Genomic DNA, 20,438 nt, shown 5'->3' with positions numbered 1-20,438 from the left:
GGAAAGACATGCTGATACAAAAAAAAAACTTTCAATTCATAACTACAACTGTGAGTAGATTTAGATCAGAATCAATTCAACTTTAAATATAAAGAAAAGAAATTAAAACAAAGAACAAATTACAATTTTTAAAAAAATGAAAAGCTGGAGTAAAAAATGTAGGTTAAACTGAAATAAAAGAGATAAAGGAAAGAAGACATGCTGTTTCACTCATTCTGTTACATTGTAGAGGAACAGCTGTCATTACTTTAACTTCAACTTTATGTATATACAGAGTTATGAAGGTTACTTTGGAATAGGGTTGCAAAATTCCAGGAATTTTCAAACTTGGAAACTTTCCATGGGAATTAACGGGAATAAACCGGGAATTTACTAAACTGAAGGTATGTTCTTATTAGGGAACTTAAATATAGTTGTGAGACCACGCCCCCTACATGCACTGTGCATTCCTCCATCACATGCACAGATCCCGTCAGGGATGTGTAGCTTCACTGACACATTGTTGTTTTTTTCAGGGTTGTGTGTGAAACCATTAAGAATAATAACATTTAGTTGTTTTTTTAATATTAAATTATAAATAATTGTATAATTTAATATAACTTCAACAGCTCAGGGACATCAAGCGACATTGTTTGTGAACTTTTTTTCATTGTCAACTTAAAATAATGTTCTGTTTTTTAATGAAGGGGTGGACTTTTTTTATCCAATTAATCAATCAAATGATGATACCTTTCCACTAAATTACCCTCAGTTGCCATAAATTCCCATAATTCCCTTAATTCCCATGGAAAGTTTCCAATTTGGAATATTTCCAAAATTCCCCAGCTTAACTTCCCATGGAAATTTATCGGAAACTTTCCGGAAATATACCGGAAATTTTCCACCCCTTTGCAACCCTACTTTGGAAACTAGTTATCTTATTTAAAATGTAATAAGTAATGTAACTATTTCAATCACTTCATCAAAGTAATGTAACTTATTACATTTGATGACTTTTTGATGATTTTAAACGTAGCACTTTAAACACAGCACAGTTGATCCAAAGTGCTTCACACAGAGCACACAGCAGCACAAACCTATGGAGACTGTAGGTGAAACATCTGCACAGTTAAAAGCTCGGGAGTAGAAGTATGGTTTTTAGGCGATTCTCGGAAGTTTCAATAGTAAAGGAGAATCAGATAGGAATAGAGAAGATTGGATTACATTAGCTCAGATTAGATTGAATATGCATGTAACGTGGTGCAAACATAAAAATAAAGGACAAAATATAACAAAATATATGACATAAAATCAATGATGAGTCATGCTCATATTGACACTGACTACACCTGATGTGTTACAATTAAGAACAAAAATGAAATAAAATTGATTAGAGAAAAGTGATTTATATTGAGTCTATAAGTGTGACTCTGATGCTCTGCTGTATAGATTCATAAAAATCACATTATCTTTATAGCTGGTTATCAACCTAAAAAAACAATGTTTCAGCTTTTAAATTCCTTCTCTCCTCATCACAGAACTCACAGCTGACACTGGAACAACATTCATGCTGGTCTGTTATTATAAATACCAGTTCATGCACATTTCTGTGTGCGTCCCCAGGATGGAAAAACATACATCATATTGTACATAGTCAAACACAGTCTTAACATGATGAGTCACACAAACAGAGATGACAGTGCTCATTCACAATCTCTCCTTGATGTCATTCCTGGTGTTGCATTTCAGTCCCATGAGTCAGCAAACAACTGTTATCTATAAAAAAGATGTTGTGAAGAACATTAGACACTGAAGACCACAAGTCCAGAGCTCAGTTGTATACCACTGTAGTTGATTCATTGATTAGTTGCCAAAGATTCAAATAATTCAATCAATTAAAGTAATTTTTTAATGAAGAAAATTTGCCGAATTCTCTAATTCCAGCGTCTCTAATGTCTCACATTTTCTGATTCTTTTCAGTCTCCTGTGATATTAAACTGGATATCTTTAGGTTCTGGACAAAACAAGACATTTGAGGACATAATCTTCAGCAGTGATCGACATTTTATTGAACCAAACAACTAATTGTTGACAGATTAATCGATAATGACAATAAATGTTAGTTGCAGCCCAAGGCAGTAAAATGACTAGTTCCATCTTTCAAAGAATGAATACAAGTATACATTACATCATCACTGCCACACTGAGAACAAGATCAAATCAAAAACAGTAAAATAACCAAACAATGTCAGTCATAGTTATTATATTTATTTATTTAATTAAGACTCAGAATAAGTAGACAGTCTAAAAAATAGTAGTCTGTAAAATGTCAGTGGAATAAATGAATGACAGGGCGTTTTATATGAACAATTACAGTAATCTTATTGCTAGCCCTCTCCTGCTCTGTGACCAGTGAGCTGACAGCACACAGAGAAGTGTCAGAGAATGACAATGCAGAATCCGGCTCTCCTCATTGGTCGAGGTACTGTTGTTTGCAAGAAGATACCAGAAGACAACTTTTCCACAGACTTTCTGTTTACACTTTTCTTATTGCACTAAATGTGCACTATTAAAGGAATTTCCTGCTTTCTATTGTTTGCTGTTATTTTATACTGTTTTCAGTTAAGCAGGACAGTTCTGTTAAAGAATGATTTATTTTATTCTGTTAAGTTAAGCAGGACTGAGTTATGTTAGAAGAATGATTTATTTTATTCTGTCAAGTTAAGCAGGACTGAGTTATGTTAGAAGAATGATTTATTTTATTTTGTAAAGTTAAGCAGGACTGAGTTATGTTAGAAGAATGATTTATTTTATTTTGTAAAGTTAAGCAGGACTGAGTTATATTAGAAGAATGATTTATTTTATTTTGTAAAGTTAAGCAGGACTGAGTTATGTTAGAAGAATGATTTATTTTATTCTGTTAAGTTAAGCAGGACTGAGTTATGTTAGAAGAATGATTTATTTTATTTTGTAAAGTTAAGCAGGACAGATTTCTCTTAAAATGTGTTATGTTGCACTAAAAAATAAATTGTTGAATAATAATTTGTTTTCCATGTATTCGTATCACTCAAAAACATGCATCGAATTAAATTCAGTTTTGAGTCAAATCATTTAAAAATAGTTTCACACACAAAAACGCAATTGGGACGGCCGGCCCTGCCAACTAGGTGTCCCTTATTTCTAGCTTTCAGGGAGTTGGCCACCCTAGTACTGGTTAGTTAAAAGAAGTGATATCAAGGCTCTTATAAACTGCTGTGGGGGTAATATGTTTGGACCCTCTGTATAAAATACTAAAGTGAGACAGTGAAGTACAGGTAGTTATGTTTGTTAGGTTCCTGCAGTGGAAGGCTATTAATAGTTAATAGTGTACTAATAGTGTACCAGTGAGCTCCAAAGAGCCTGGAGCCACTGAAAATTGTCCAGAAGTCTAGAAGGCTTTATTGAGTTTTTTTATACATGGCATTGGAAACAGCCAGTGTCAAGAAAGAAGGTGAAATATCCACTGAGAGCTCTGCATCTCCAGATTTATGGTCAGCCACAGCACAGTTCATTTGTCTGTGCTGCTGAGTCACAGCTGTCTGTTGTAGTCTCATCAATGAAAAAGATGCAAGTGGTGTGTAGGTTGAGATGTTATCAATTGTTGACTCGTACATGCAACGTGAGTCCGTGTGGGTTCGTGTGAAGGCATGATGAAGTGAGAGCCATAGAGGGAAGAGTGTTGCCCCGGATACCGCATCCAGCTTTCAGCCAGTAAAGAGCCAGCAGGAGTGTGAACCGAGTCCCTGAGCACTGCTTCCTCTAGCAGTGCTCAGGGACAAACTGTCTTCTCAGAGGTCGTCTTTTTGATGCTGAAGACACACACACACACACACACACACACACACACACACACACACACACACACACACATATACACATGCAGAAAGACAAACTGTGTTTTCCCAATCCCCCTGGCAACTAAACTACACGATCAGCAGCATCAGTGAGACAAACGCACACCTCAGTCTGAGCCACTGAGTTCATACTAATTTGGTGTGAAATCGTCACTGCTTTATTTATGTCCACTTATGTCCCCTTTCTCTGTGTGTGTGTGTGTGTGTGTGTGTGTGTGTGTGTGTGTGTGTGCGTGTGCAGGTGAAGCGTTCGTTTGGCCTGTGCAGTCTTCAGCTGACCTACTTCGACGAGGAGAATGAAGAGGTGAGAGGATCTCGAGTTTGTCATCACGCTGGCTTTTATTTGCTTACTCCCCATTTTCAATATTTGTCTGTCTGTCTGTAATTTCACAATGGTGCTCTAGCAGTTTAGTGCTGCACTTTTATAATGTTGGAGGATGTGCAAGCGACCTTTTCAAAATTGGTGAAACAGAGATTTGGTTTTGAGTTCCTAGTATAGATCCACTTCTGAAAATACTAGATCCTGTGATTCCTATAATGCAACTTAATAGAATCTGTCCCTGTCTGGTAAATATTCAATATATCTTTCAAATTTCACCCTCTCAATTGGTAACACAGGCTTTTTCTTATAAGTTTGTAGTCCCTTTGCTGGGAAAATCCTGATGACATCACTATGACATCATCATTGTTGGTCTTTGACTGTGTAAAATTGATGGAGTGGCCCTTAAATTCCTGAAACTATCACCAAACCAATAACAATCTGACAATAACACTGAAAATGTCACAGATCTATATTAAACTTTACAACTTTACATATTTCTGTTTTCTTCTTCCAGGTGTCCATTAACAGCCAAGGTAAGATAACATCACCAGTCATAAGACCACAAAACAAATATGTGACATTTAAAATAAATTACATATGAATGTCATATTAAAAATGAATGTTTCTGCTTCCATTCCAGTGGAGTACGAGGAGGCGCTGAAGGTAAGCAGAAATGCCAATTTGGAGACAAAAGGCAACTCCACATGAATCCATTTATAGCTGCTTATGAAAGGCCCTGACAGAGTATCAGGTTTCAGGTCAAGCTCAGGTGTGGCTCTTTGCAAATGGGAGCGTCCATGCCTCATTTGTTGCAAGTAGATACACAAGTGGAAAAAGTGAAAGAGAGATAGTGCAGCCAATACTTGTTGAACCAGAATGGATTCAATCAGGTAGACCTTGGAGGACAACATGCGTTAAATTAGGTATAATTTCATTTAAATTGGGCCTATTAACCATAATTTCCCCCCCAAAAATGTGTAAAACCTGTGGTAATGAGTTGGAATGAAGTAGGCGAAAAAGCTCTAACACAAAATTGACCTCCTGGCTCAGGAGGTAGAGCGGTCATCCTAACCCAATCGGAAGATAGGAGGTTTGATTCCTGGCTCCTCCGGTCTGCATGTTGATGTATCCTTGTCCTTGTCCATGTCATTGTCCATGTCATTGGGCAAGATGCTTTACCCCAAATTGCTCCAGATGGCTGCGCAAAATGTGCATAAATGGTTAGTCTTCCTCCTGATGAGCGGTTTGCCTTATATGGTAGCTCCTGTCATCAGTATATGAATGTGTGTGAATGGGTGAATGTGACATGTAGTGTAAAAGTGCTTTTAGTGGTCATAAAGACTAGAAAAGTGGTTATATAAGTACAGTCTATTTACCATTTTACCATTTAAATTGTGTTTCTATACCACAAGGGCACTTGGACATGTGTACAGGAGGGCCCAATCCCAAACCAGCTCCATCTACTTCCCATTTGTTTTCACGTTCATGTGGAGGTTTTGCCAAATTAAGGGCCTTCCCAATCAAATGACCAGAGAGTGTAAGTGGACTGTGAAACCCTTGAGTCTGCATCAGGCAGTGCAACAGGAGAATGGAGGAAACAACAGTACCGTCTTTCTACATTGCCATAATTTGGCTACCAGTTTATAGGGGCCCTCCACAGTTGTGAGTGTGACTTGATTTGGAGTGACACCTAGTGGTGAATTGGTAGTGGGTAGGGATTGTTATGGGATTGGTCCAAGGAGGTGGGGACTGAATTCCAGTGACTAATGGACAAATCGCTTTACCTCCTCACACACATCTGACCCCAAACAATTGTAGTGTTAGGGTCTCAAACCTTGCAAGTCAGGGTCCGTCAGGTTGGGTTTAGGTTTCAACAATGTGAGTATAAGCTTGGTTCTTGATGTGTGATCTCCTGATTGTGTCTCTAAGAAGGCCGTCCTGTGAATACCTATTTTGAGCATTCGTATCCGAGATTTCAGTCATGACCTCATACAATGGATGAAGGTTGGAGTGTGGATTAACTGGTTGAACAGGTTTATGCTCAGCTTCCTCCCCTCCTAATACAACAGTCCAAACCTTAACCCTCACCCAACTCTTAACAATAACCTTAGTGTCAAAGCCATTGGTTTTGTGGCCAATGGTTATAAAGATCAGCATATATATCAGCCTTTATTGTATAGATTAGTAGAGAGAAACTGGAGGCAGAGAGGGGGGAATGACATGCAGTATAGGACTGCTCGGTGCGGGATTTGAACCGGGCGTGCAGCGAGGACTGTAGCCTCAACACATGGGGCGGGTGCTCTACCCACTGAGCTATGCTCTACCCCGCTCATGTGTTTTTAATTCTGATGCAGTCGGCAAATGGAATCAAGCGAGACTAACCCATTTTTGTGTTTTTCCAGAGTGCAGTGAGGCAGGGGAACCGTCTGCACATGAACGTGTACGAGACTCGGGGCCAGCCAGCAAGGGTCTCCACCACCAAGGCTAGTGGAGCAGAGCCCAAGAGGGGCTTCAGACCCCCACAGCACTGTCCTACTCTAGCCCAGGTGGTTAGTCGCAAGGTCCAGGCTGCAGTGCCAGAACAGGGCATGGTAAGACCCTCTACGCAGGACTTCATATCGGACACAATTTTAGGCCATTTATCAGTTATTTAATCTGAAACTAAGGAAGCATTTCTAGAGTATGTCAAAGATTGAATCACTTTGGAAATGATGCATCTCACCACTCTCAATGTGACGTTTAGTCAAATTTAAAGGGGTTAAAATGTAAAAATTAAACATATAAATAACTTGAACACAGTCTTTGGTAGTCAGTAATAGTTTGGCTTGATCTTACATTATAACTTTTTATATTAAATAAAGGTAATGGAATAAAATTGTTCTAAATATTACATTTAATCTGGGGAATCAAGTTAAACCCTGTATGGCCGATCTCTTCTCTCATTTCCAAAGAAGAGTCTAGTGTTTTCTGTTCAGTTTTAAAAATAGCCCCTGCATGATGAAGGCATATCGATTTAACATTTTATGCCTGAGCTCACCTCGGCCCAGTCACCCAGCTTAAAAGCATTGATTTGTGCAGGTTGTCTGTAGGAGAGCAGAGCTGACAAATAGAGCAAACCAAAGTCAGTCATATTTGCGTGAGAAAAACAGCATATAAAAGAAAAGACTAACATCTGACAGTTGGATTGTAACGTCACCATTTTATGCATAGAGTCTGTATTTTGTCAGGTTCATTTCACTGAATCTTGGAAAGATCCATGTGTGTCAGTCTTCACTTAGAATCAAACTGGTTAACCTCTTAACGCACGCTGTTCCGTCTACGGGACGGGACGGATGTTAGGAGGTAGCCACACGTTCTTCTGAATGTTTTAAACACCAACCCTTAAACATATATATTCATGCCGTACATTGTTGGAAAGCTTAGATTGCCCTGATTCATTCAAGACCACTAACGACTTATATGGTTGCTCACAGCCGTAATAGTATTAGCGATTAGCTCGGCTAGCCACTCAGCTAAGTGAGAAAAGCAATAATGCCTACATACCTTCAAAGTCTTCCCTTTATCCACCACATTCATCTTATGACTCAGGACTTTCTGTACAGCTCACCAAATATCCATTCTTGTGAAATATGAAATCCGTTTCCATAAAACCGGAATATTTTCCTCAATATGTCCATGTATGTAGTCCAACACGTAACGTAATAACACAAATAACAAACCATATACGGTCCGTTTACGCCATTTCCTGACCTGCACGTCCATCCCAGAGTACACATGACTAGATGTTTACAACCGTGAGCCTCTTCTGCTTCTGACGACACCACACACAAGCCAATCGGTGTTTAGGATTAGGCAGTACATGTCTCCAAAGCCAATGAGGACATGCGCATGGACATACCTGTTGAAATATAACTCTGAAAAATTCATCTTTTGGTTTTCTGACTTCAAATTTGGACTGCATGAAGCCAAGACCTGTGGCTGTGGCCTCATTGTGTCTATATCCCGCTGAGATGTCCCTGAATGTCTGTACACATGTCATTGTATAGGCAAACCTATGGGCAAGTAAACAACCCCATCATTGTAACCTCTGCCACTCTTTGTCAGTAAGTCACAGAATCACACAGACACTTTTACAAGAATCCTGAGAGTGTTTCCTTTCCACTGATACCAGACACATATCTGAGTCTCAAACTATGTGGGATCTGTGCTGCTCACAACTTGGGCATGTTGTTTAGGCTAACAACATAAAAAATAGGGGCGTGTATTAAGAGGTTAAAAAGTCAGAGAAAGCATCTTGTTTAGGATATATGGCAGTTATAGGACAGATGTTTGTATTGTATTTTATAGCATTAAGGCTGGAAATTATGGACAATGGGCCTCATTTAAATGAAACTATATCTCATTTTCTATTGTCCTCCTGGGTCAAAATTGACCAGAGGACAACAGTATAAATAATTAATTACTGATAATATATTAAAAATGTTATTATACAGGTTCTAGTTAATGAATATTCTCTTCTGATCAAAGCAGGTGATCATGAAAGAAGTAAAAGGGGCCAAAGAAGAAGACAAGACTCCTCCAGCCTGGTTTACCTCTTACATGGAGAAGGTAAAAAAAATACCCAAAAACACAATCAGTCTGCTTTGATGGATGAACTGAGCAAATGATGTAGATTACAAGCCCCAAAAACACTATCAGTGATCACTCCTCTCCTCTCCTCTCTTCTCCTCTCCTCTCCTCTCCTCTCTCCCAGTTTAAGGACCAGGTGGTTCGCGAGGCGGTGGAGAAGATCTGCCGGGAATTCTCCGGACAGTGCTGCATCCATAAGCCTTTGGGGGGCGGAGGAGGAGGGGGAGCAGTGGGAGGCAGAGGGGAAACGGTTGGAGGAGCAGAGGCCCAGCAAGTCCCTGAGATTTCCTCCTCCACTTTACCCGGAGCGCCATCCTCCTCCTCCACTCCTCCCTGCTCGTCCTGTAGGGGGCAGACTACAGGGGGAGGCTACCAGTGCAGGTACTGATTCAGTTCAACACAGCGTTTATATTCTTTCACTTCTACTGCAGGCGTGCTTGATTTGACTGTAACTGCAAAAATCGGGTGGAGATATGCAACCAAAGTCATCTCAGAACTTTCATTTACAATTTCCAACTCAGCCTCCAATCATAAACTGGGAAAGAGGCAGTTAAGATAAAATAAGAAGTTCTCTTTCTAATCAAACATCCCAAGAAATTACTGGAAACGGTTATTCTTGCAGCTGCATTTATAGATTTTATTTTTTTTAACTCAAACATAGCTCAACTATGTCATGCGATATGTTACTTTAGGACACTTTACCTGCAAGTATTACTGCGACCACTACAGAAAAATTGTAGATGAACAATGTATATCCATGAATTTGCATTATAGACACTACCACTGACTATCCCTGCAATAAATTGGCCACAATTTTTACACATTAACCATAAACAATCCTGCCATATACAAGGTTTTGACCTCTGTAATAATTGAGTGATTATTACTAAGCCTGTCATGATAGCTACTTTTGTTGGACGATATATAAGAAATAATCCCGATAAACAATATTATTGTCATTTGAAAATAATTTTATAACAACGATATAATGATAATATAATAGCATAATAATGCAAGGGGAGGTGAAGGCTGGGATTGGAGAGTGGGTGGGTCATTATGGTTGGGTACAGAGTTATTTACCTTTTTTAATTCCATAAATTCTAGGCCAGAAATCTCTCCTCAGCTATTAGCATTTAGCTGAAAGCAGCACTGAGCTGCTAGCATGTCTGCAGGGTCTTACTCTTGTTTGTTTTCAGAATTTAAAGTGTTTAATTTATTGACCAGTTAGAGGGTAAAACGCTGTAAAACAAAACGGTGACATATTATCACCTTACTGTGAATGTGTCGACCAACTCCTGAGGGAAATATCAGTCTCTTTAGCTGCTAAATGCCCTGCTGTGTTCACCAGCTAGCTAGTTGCTAACTGTAAGCTAGTGTACAGTGGGCTGCCTGCTGCTGCTGCTGGAAACAAAGATTGATAAGAGACATGATGATGTTGATAATTACATAAGTTGATAACGTCATTATTGTGACAGTCCTAATTATTAGGGTTATTATTATGATATTATCAATAAATACTATGCTTAAAAGGTAATTCTGTTTTTTTAGACTAATTGGATCTCCTTTTTAGAATGTTATTTTTTCTTCTCTCAGATTTACTTTTAAAAACAGATATATTATAAATATTATATTAATATTATAAAAACATGATTTTTGTCAATAGGGTGTTATTAAATGTCCCTGGCTATAGTGCAGTACTTCACCAACTCTTTGTTGAGTTAAGATCAAACCTGACAAACCTACCATGATGTCAAGAGTCTGAGAAGTTATACACAGTCACTGATCTCTGCTGTTAGTCATCAAGAAATTGTTCCAGCATGCAGCTTCCTGCAAATTGTTGTTTTTTTGTACCTTTATGAATAAAACTTTTCATAGAGGTGTTTGTAGTTTTTTCTGCTTCCAGCTAGCCTAAATGCATCCTGACTCGGGACTCATCTCACACTCGGAAATAAAGCAAATTACCCAAAATGTTGAACTATTTTTTTCCCCCTTACTCTACTGAAGCATTTATTGAATTGCCTAAAATATTTTCCATTTTCACCATTTAGATGGTTACTTTTTAATCATCCTAATGGTTTACCTATCTTAACATCTATTCATATTTACAAGTTGTTTTACAGAGTGTCTTTGTTCACAGGGATCTAAGTTTTAGTCATGATGAGAAAAAGTAAAGAAAGGAACAAAAGGGAAAACAGTGTTGACTCTACATACAAGTGTTTTCCTAGTAGGCTATATGAAACTTAAAGATGGAGGTCAGTTTCTGTTTACATGACAGTGTGACTCCAGCTGCTCTACTTTCTCTTTACTTAAAGTAGGGTTAGGGTTACTTAAAGTGAAAGTCATCAGCTTGACTCAAAGGTCATTTTAAAGCCCCCCCCCCCCCCCCCCATCTCTCCCTTCTTTCTCTCTCCCTTTCATTTTCTCCCTCTCCCTCTTATATTCCTGTCCATCTTTTGTGTGTGGTCAGTGTGTGTACAGCCTGTACTCTGTGTGAGCCCTGCAGTTTCTCTCATGATCCCAGTCACAACCTGGTGAGAGCCAGGACTCCTCTGTCCATCCCGGAGCATGGATCACCTGCACCAGACCACAGCAGGTAGGACACAACAATCATATCACAATCACTTCAAAGTGCTATAGTTATAGATATAATATTCAACAAGAGCCATGGTAGCATGCATTTGAACGATGCCAAGAGTAAAAAATAAAAATAAAATATACAATAAAACCATCTCCAAATAGTATATACAAGAAACAATAAATATACAATACATTAGTGGGATGAGGAGGTACTGAGAGCTGTTTAACAATAAACTGTATAAAATGACATCAGTGCACTGAAACAGTAAACTTCACTGGGAAATTGACAATAATAAATAACTATCAATTAAAAAGACAACCAAAAAACATCTGTGTGTGTATATATCAACTTATGTAAACAGAAGTATATAACTTGAGTTTAGAGAAAGGATGAAATACACTTAAAATGTTGTCTACTTTAAGTAAAAAAATTAAAATATATTGGTTCATATTGGATCACATGTAGGCCGATACCGATGTAGCAGGTTTGATAATGATGCATACAAATAGTCTGGATATTCAGCAGGTATAAAGTGTATCATAATGACTAATGATTAATGTATCAAGTTAGCATGCTAATAGGCTAACAGGTGTGTACAAGTGGTGGAATAATTGATTTTTTTATGATGATGAGGCTAGATGAAAAGTTAAAAGGTTTTTACAGTTCATCCTGTTCAAACATGAATGTTTGAAGCAAGTTTTATGACAATCTGTTCCAAAAGTCAGGATTGTCAATCTGGACCAATGAGGTAACCAACATCCTTCCATCCATCCATAGAGCCATGTCACTAGAGCTACTTTAAATACATATTCAATGAATGTCATGTTTACATTGAGTGACCATGCACCACACAGAAACACCCAGAAGTGTCAGAAGAGACTAACTGAACAGGGTGACGTGTTCACATATTAGTCTTTAGTTATGACTGGAGATGATGACATCAGATTCTGTCAGAATCTAAAAGCTTCCTGACACTTCTGTCCATAAATATTACAAAATATTCCCGCCTTTTATTTGTGTCCTGTACCCAGATGATCAGCTTGATTATTATTGATTATCTCAGAGGGGGTAATGGTAATGCTCTTGCTTTTTAACAGCTTTTTATCACTTGAGAAATATTGCCAAAATACAGCTGTTCCTCTCCCACACAGATGCTGAAAAACTTATTCATGCTTTTATTTCTAACAGATTAGAACACTGCAATGCTCTTTTTTCCTGGACTATACTACATACTAATGTGTACGAGAAATTAGAATAGTGCAACTTTCTTTAATAATAATCTACCTATGATGTGGGCTCAGTTCAAAATGTATTTATTTAATCTGGCTTTTAATTACTGTCATTTTACTTATATATATATACTTACTTTTACTAATTGTCTAATTTTTGCAAGTGATCTAATTTTAATATTTTATGTTTATTTGCTGTTATTTTATGATATTGTATTTTTATTTTTCTCTGTAAAGCACATTGAGCTACATACCTTGTATGAAATGTGCTTGATAAATAAAGTGTAGTATTACTATTACTGACTGCTGTGTTTCCTAACAATAGCAAACTGCTGGTAAGTCATATTGAAAGCTGAAAATAGCAGATATCTAAATTGATCCTGTCCATGGTTCCGGATGCAATTTAGCTTCTGAGCTAACGTTTGCTAATGTTATCATTTCATTGACTATTGATTGAGTTCATCAAAAAATTGTGGTTCCTCCTTCCAGGTTTTACAGGCGAGGCGACCGCAGTTTCCGGAAGGCGGAGAAGCAGCGGCTGAAAGCAGAGAAGCGCCTGCTGAAAGCTGAGGTCAAAGAGATCAGGAAACAGCTGAGGATGGAGAGGCGGGGCTTACAGTGGAGCTCCTCCCACCGAGATGGAAGCTCCTCCCCCGTGCTCCTGCAGCCTCGAGCCACCCAGCATAACAGCCCTGAGTAGGTCACTGACTAAACACAACTAGTCTAGAGAAGGTCTTATTATTATTTATTGAGGAAAGTCAGCATATTTAAAATAACAACTTTTGCCAGGCGTCCAAAGCGTCCCTGTCCACTGGTGGTTCCAACCATGACTGCTGCATTTCTGGACGAGAACCTTCCCGACGGAACCCGACTGCGTCCTGGGACCAAGTTCATCAAGTACTGGAAGATGAGGAACACTGGAACAATCGGCTGGAGCCCCGATACTAAGGTAAAGAACCTTTTATGTAGTCCAGTCTGCTCTTTTCTCTTGGCGGGGTGAGTGTCAAATAAGTGTTGGCAAGTTGAGCAATTCAAAAATGTGTTAAAATAGTTTTAAAAGCAGCATCAGGTTTGTTCAAATGTACATTTAGTATTTTTGTTGGTTTTATATCATTTGAAATGACGTCTGCACCATTTTTTACCAAAAGTAAGACTGAATGCTCCTGAAAATGTCAAATGGTGTAACCACAAAAGAATGATCCATGTTCAATATTTTATCCACCTACAGTGTATTTAAGTGGACTTATACTAATAATTACTTAATTTAAATCTTGTAAATGTTCATCATTGTAAATGTTTCCTGATCTCCATCATGCTCCAGATTAAATGTAATATTTGAAAATTGTATTCCATTAGCTTTATTTAATATAAAAGTTATAATGTACGGTCATGCCAAACTAGTTGATGTGGTATTTTATTGAGAATTTACTGTTTTTAAGCAAGTTGAATTATTTGGTACAAAGTTTTTATGGTTACACCACTTAGACATTTTTGCCATAATCTTCTAAATATATTCTCTCAAAATTAATTAAAAGCAGAAATTTGATGCTGGGTCCACAAAAAAAGAATGTGTGCAAATTATTGGTATGTTTATTTTCACATTTTAACCCTTTAAATTTGACTAAACCACATGGACATGAAAACTTCATTGATCCTGGAGTCATTTCAAAATAAAAGGTTAATCCTTTTGGAAGTACAAATTGTGGCCTTGATCAGATTTTCTTTGTGTTTGTCACTATGAGCATCACCCATCACATTACACAAAGTAAACTGATCCTTTAATCATGTAAAACTATAGATTTTTACACCTCTAAGAAACAGTTAATTCTGCTGCTGATAATTATATTGTTATATCGTATTGCAGCTGAAGTTCATGTGGGGAAACTTGGCGGTGGGATCTGGGGACCGCTGGAGAGAAGTGTCTGTTCCCTTTCTCCAGCCAGGACAGGTGAGTTTTTATTTTCACTAATATTTAGAGAAGAACCCTGAACTATCTCTTTTTTTATCCCTCTGTGTGGCACTGAATCCCATAAACAAGACCAAAATAATAAAATAAAAAAAATCAGCAACAACATGTACCAGTAACAGCATCTCTTCCTGTTTGTCCAGGTCGGCATAGTGAGCGTGGCTCTATGTGCTCCCACTGTGGAGGGCTCCTACACCTCCCACTGGCGTCTGGCCCACGCCGGAGAGCAGTTTGGACCCAGGGTCTGGTGCAGCATTGTGGTCGACCCTCTGGCCCCGGCCCCTATGATGGTCGATGGGATACTGGTGTCCCCCTGTGTCACGCCACAGGTAGAAGGAATGTTACATACTGATACAGGCTTATTGTAGATATGGTTCTGTGTCAAACTGACTTGACTTTGTCTGCAGGGGAAGAACCCAGTGGCAAAGGATGGGAAAGCCTGTGCAGCTTCGAGGGAGCAACCTCTCATGTCTGTGGACCAAGAAGAATACTACATCCCTTCTGTTGACCTGCTCACTGCACAGGTAACACTCTGCAGTAATTAGCTTGCTATATACTTTGCAATGCTGCAGGTAGCCAATAAGTCTAGAGATTAACTCAATTTTATTTCCCCTTATACCCCTCATTAAAAACAAAGTTACAAAATGCTAAATAGTTATAGATGGGGACAAATGAAAGGAGGTACGGGTTAGGTACTGGGTTAGGGTTAGGGTTAGGGTGGTTTGAGTCCTAAACACACCAACGAGCAGTGAAAAGCATTTTTGTGGCAAATTCCGTCAAGACAAACCTGCAGCCAATCAATGCACAGAGTCGTCTCACATGTTGTCTTCCTACCAGAAACACATTAAACAATGAAAGATAAACTTATTGTGGCTGATTCTGCACACTTCGTACCGGATGACACCACGTTGTACAATTCTAGAGATGCAGGGAAAAAAGAAGGCTTAATGGACAGAGATCAGCAGTCTGCTTGGTGTGACAAACCCACCTCACACACAAGTGATGAAATAGGGGGGAGACCTTTGGGAGCCGAGTGGTGCATGCCGCATTATTACAGCAGCACCCCTGGTTCAACTCTGGCAAGAGACCTTTCCTGTTTCCTGTCTGTCTCTATGCCATCTACTGTCAAATAAAGGCAAAACATTTATTTATTTAATTTTTATTAAAGTGATGAAATAAGCTGTTTATGTGGGGCATGTATGTGACATCATGATCACATATGTGACAGCACATGATAGAAGGTGCATGTAGATTTAGACAGTGCTCTCCTCCATCATCATCATCACCAAAACACCTAATTAGGGCATCTTTTAGAAGAATGGTTTTCATCCCTCCAGTAGTGTTCACAGACTGAAGAATCTATACTGAAACTGTTCTGGCAGCACAGTGTGGCCCAAAACTTCACTAACACACAGAATATGTCACGTGACTGAAGCTAAAGGCAGTGCTGCTCCACTTTATACACTCAGTATTGGATCAATGTGTCCCTAACAAATCAGTTTCTTATTACGTATGATTAATTAATTAATCTCACAGTCAATAAAATGTCAAAGTTAGTAAAAATGTCCATCACAATTCCTCAAGGCATAAGGTGACATTCTCACACAATATTCTAATACCACAATATATTCAGTTTATAATTAAAAACAAGAGAGAACAGCAGTAAATCATCAGGCTGGAGATGCTTTTATCTGTTCCTTTACTATCACAGAACTCATAGTCCTACAGTATTGACAACCACATGTGCTTTTCTCTCTGTCTCTTGTTTATCTCTTAGGATCTTCTGTCTTTTGAGTTATTGGATATCAACATCGTCCAAGAGTTGGAGAGTGTCCCAAATAACACTCCTGCTGGTAAGAAAGGCTGTAGTTGGTGTATTAATTGTTGGGTGGTTGGTTCAGAAACATAGTTAGCTTTGGATATAAGGCTTTTACTGCTAGTTACTGCTTCTACCTGTTGCTCTCTAAAGGGGACTGACTCATCATCAGTCTCTTGCCTCAATGTCCTGTCTCTGTCTGTCTTTTCTCCATCCAGACATGACTCCCTGCATGTCTCCTCTGCCTCAAGAGGGCCACCTGCAGGACAAGAGTAGTCCCTCTTTGGGTCTGATCCAGGAAGAGACAGAAGTTATCAATAGCATCATGGGTAACTGGAGTTTCCTATTACACTCTCTTAATGTTCTTGATGGAACCCTAAAACTCTCTATATAAACTAAATATAGCCACCTACAAACGTGTATTTATGCTTGTAAAACCCACAAAATGTTAGAAAAACATATGTCAACTATATAAGAAGTCCACCCTGCATGTCCAATGCTTGTCTTTTGTGTTTGTCCCTGGTTCTCAGATGTCCCACATGGTGCAGGATCTGGAGCTGAAGGTGGCGGAGTCCCAGCTCAGGAGGAAGGCGAGGATGACATCAGCGGGACTCAGTTTGTTTGTGAGACGGTGATTCGCTCCATGACACTGGAGGAGCCCCCTGACCATGCCCCTTTAAGAGGGTCCCGCCCAGGTACTGGTAAAGGTCAGTCTGCAGGTCAGAAGCTGTCATTTTAGGTGTATTGAGACGATCAGTAGATATACTTCTATTCTTCTATTTCTGATTTGTGTGTTCAGCTCCAGCAGTATTTTCAGAATCCATGTTTCTTTCCTTTTGAATCTGATTGAAAGAGAAAAGTTCATCAGCTGTCTCTCACATTCCATGTCCTGCTTGCTCTCAGTGGTGCGTCCAGCAGCTCAGGGCGGCTCCTGCACCAAGAGCAAAGTGGAAGAAAGCCCAGACAGCAGCCCCGGCAGCTCCAAAAGCCCCCTCAAACCACCTGCTACGCTCAAAGCTTCCCTCCCATCACCGCTGAAAGCCTCCCTGCCCGCTCCCCTGTCTGTGGCCCCGACCACAGGGCTCGGCCCCAGCTCAGCACCGACCCCACTCCACGCTCTATCCAGAGCCTCCACACTGCAGGAGCACATAGCCACAGGTGACGGCAGAATACACCACAGTGGGTTGGTGGTTGAGCTGACATTACTTTCATTTCAAGTTGACAAATACAAACCAGACCAGCAGCTGGTGTTTGACCTAAAACCAGCAACTTGTGACTTCACTTTGACTTAAAAGTCACAAGAAACTAGATTTTAGAATAGCATTTGTGTGTTTCAAGTTTCAGAAAACATCAAATTATGATTAAAGATCAAGGTTGATTCTTAAATTTTTCTCACGGAAGTCCAGATGCTTTCAATTACATGCAAATAAACAACAAAGCCAAGTGGTGTTGGTTGCCATGTCAACGAAGAAACAAGATGGGAAACAGCGTATAAATAACTGGGAAAATAAGCCCCTCACTGAAAATACAACAGAGCAGCTTCATCATGTTCAACCCAATTAGAAACCGAATAGAAATGTGTCGAATATCATTAACATGAGCATCATTACACAGATTCACTCAATAAGCCCATTGTTTTACAAACAAGTTAAATATGTAGGTAACATATGCATATGTACTTCTGTCATGTTGCTATGATATCTGAACTGTGCTGTTCACCAGCTCACTTTCTTTATATCCAGCTCTTCTTTCTCACTTGGAATAAACTGTGTGGAAGGTTTATAGTGAAGATGCAAAACGTCACCTGTAATATTACCAGAAGTCATATTCTGTCAACAAATTAGAGTGCCAAGTGTCAATCAGGCCCAGGTGGACCAGGTGTTCTTTCTGTGACAAAACTGTCATATCTTTTCACAGACACCATGTACAAAGCTGTATTTGCACCTTCCTTCCATTTCCATTTAACAAATGAGGAGGTAACTGATTCAGTGATTTCTGTCAGAGAGACTCTGGACCATGTTACTCATGTTAACCACTAGTCTGAGACATTGCAGCTTAAAAAAGTCTTAAACAGATTATAAATCATCACCAACATTTTTGACAGATCATTTGTGAGATAGAAGCATTAAAAAAGCTCTAAAACCCCCACTGTACACTACTTGCTCAGCACTAAACAGCAAATTGACACAGTTAACTGACTAGCTGGTGAAAATAGCAGAGCATTTAGCAGCTTAAGAGCCATATATTTCACTCAGGAGTTGGTAGAGAGTTAAAACACAGCTAAAAGTAAGTGAATATTGGACTTATATTCACTAGGTGGACAGAAACATGACTCTAAATGAATGATAATGTTGCTCCATAACTGCTAGTTATGAAAATAAGCAACAGTTAGCTAACAAATTCAATATATTTTTATCATTAGCTTAAATGCTAATGATATGTCTGTGTTGTTTCTGCTGGTTTAAAAGTCATGAACGCAAATGATTTAAGAAGAATTATTTCTGTAATTTTACTATCACCATATCATTTGCTTTCATGATGAAACACTATTCACACAGTTTGCTGTAAAACTACAGTGACAATTACTATCAATAATTTGTATTGGTGGCAGTTGACATATTAGCTTTTAGCTAATTTGCAGTATTGACAACAGAATCACTTTAAATTAGGTCAAAATTATGTTGACTAAAGACATAGAAAATTACTTTGACTTGTATTTGGCCAACTCATCTTGTCCTTCAAGATACTGTAATCAGCCCTATTGATTTTGTCTGGAACTGATAAACCTCAAACGTCTCATTGAAAGCTGGAAACTCAGGTGTCTTTGTGTTCGCCCTCTGTAATCCTTAATGTTGTCATTTTTGTCATTTTTTGGGCTCTAGTTAAAAGTTTGTCCATCTTCAGTAATAGATATTGGACAGCAACAAAGGATATTGCAGTAATTTAAAAGATGCATATAAGGTCATGTTAACCATGAAAACCATGTTATTTTTTACTTTTAAAGAAATAGTATTTTCCTTGCTTGAAAGAAATACATTTTTCTTGGGATATGCACTTATTTGCTTCCTTCCGAGAATGAGATGTTCAGTACAGAGGCAGAGTCAGGACTAGTTTAGGACTAGCCTACTGTTATCCTAGCGTAGCTTAAAGAATGGAAGCACAGGGAACAGGGTCATATGGATCTGTGGAAAGGTCATTTGTTGTTGGTTTAAACAAACAGAAAATGTAAACAGTTTTTGATGAGCTTACATGCTAAAACTATATCTTGACAAACAATAGCAGCAGGAGATGCTACACTATAGTGATGGGTGGATGGATACACTGCTCCAAACTGTTCCAATGCACGTTTTAGCATTTGTTTTTGTCTGGATAAAAATTAGCACAAATGGGCTAATTACTGAGCCAGGCTAGGCTAACCATATCCTGACTCAAGCCTCTTACTAGGTCTGTTAGACCTTTAAACAGCATTTTATAGCAATAACAGTGTCCAAAGAGTTAAAAAGCTAGATGTAAAAAATTGTGCTCATTTATTGTGAATACTTTTTATTAGGCAGGCCCGACAGAACTTCAAAAATAGTCCCTGTATCCTCAGTGACACATATTCGTTTCCTTAATCCTAACACAGGTGAAAGCGAGGATCCTGACATGGAGAACATCTGTGTGGAGTCCACAGCGAAGGACAGCGAGAAGGAGCCAGAGGAAGGGAAGGAGAAAGAAGGAGAGGAAAAGAGGAGTCGCTCCTCCTCCACCTCCTCAGAGGATTACATCATCATCCTCCCTGACTGCTTTGACACCAGTCGGCCACTGGGGGAGTCCATGTACAGGTACAAGACTTATGGCACTTTTCCACTACAAAGTTCCAGCACTACTTGGCTCGACTTGACTCGACATGGTTCCAGGAACAACCTTTTCCATTACAAAAAGGTATCTACTCAACGTGAGCGGGGTCGTCATAGCACGGCTCTGCGATACTGCTGTGACTTCGTTTTATACACGACACAAACACATAAACAATGGAGGATATGG

General features: G+C 39.0%; 1 protein-coding gene across 5 annotated transcripts in view; it reads left to right on the top strand.

Annotated features, from left to right (window-relative positions):
- nbr1b (NBR1 autophagy cargo receptor b) overlaps nucleotides 1-20,438 on the top strand; it is a 34,476-nt gene that overhangs the window by 9,637 nt on the left and 4,401 nt on the right. Inside the window, exons 2-18 of one of the 5 annotated variants that reach the window (XM_053339316.1) lie at nucleotides 4,114-4,176; nucleotides 4,709-4,727; nucleotides 4,835-4,857; nucleotides 6,597-6,785; nucleotides 8,725-8,802; nucleotides 8,948-9,204; nucleotides 11,291-11,416; nucleotides 13,120-13,326; nucleotides 13,420-13,579; nucleotides 14,495-14,578; nucleotides 14,740-14,925; nucleotides 15,004-15,120; nucleotides 16,374-16,449; nucleotides 16,631-16,741; nucleotides 16,943-17,113; nucleotides 17,316-17,570; nucleotides 20,038-20,236. In XM_053339316.1, the coding sequence (XP_053195291.1) occupies nucleotides 4,114-4,176; nucleotides 4,709-4,727; nucleotides 4,835-4,857; nucleotides 6,597-6,785; nucleotides 8,725-8,802; nucleotides 8,948-9,204; nucleotides 11,291-11,416; nucleotides 13,120-13,326; nucleotides 13,420-13,579; nucleotides 14,495-14,578; nucleotides 14,740-14,925; nucleotides 15,004-15,120; nucleotides 16,374-16,449; nucleotides 16,631-16,741; nucleotides 16,943-17,113; nucleotides 17,316-17,570; nucleotides 20,038-20,236 (2,321 nt within the window). Of the gene's footprint in view, nucleotides 1-4,113; nucleotides 4,177-4,708; nucleotides 4,728-4,834; nucleotides 4,858-6,596; nucleotides 6,786-8,721; nucleotides 8,803-8,947; nucleotides 9,205-11,290; nucleotides 11,417-13,119; nucleotides 13,327-13,419; nucleotides 13,580-14,494; nucleotides 14,579-14,739; nucleotides 14,926-15,003; nucleotides 15,121-16,373; nucleotides 16,450-16,630; nucleotides 16,742-16,942; nucleotides 17,120-17,315; nucleotides 17,571-20,037; nucleotides 20,237-20,438 lie in introns of all 5 variants that reach the window. The other 4 variants (XM_053339314.1, XM_053339317.1, XM_053339315.1 and 1 more) reach the window with 4 other exon arrangements.

This window comes from Scomber japonicus, chromosome 18 (genome assembly GCF_027409825.1).
Source record: "Scomber japonicus isolate fScoJap1 chromosome 18, fScoJap1.pri, whole genome shotgun sequence".
Lineage (NCBI taxonomy): Eukaryota > Metazoa > Chordata > Actinopteri > Scombriformes > Scombridae > Scomber > Scomber japonicus.
This window is presented reverse-complemented; position numbering and strand designations above follow the sequence as displayed.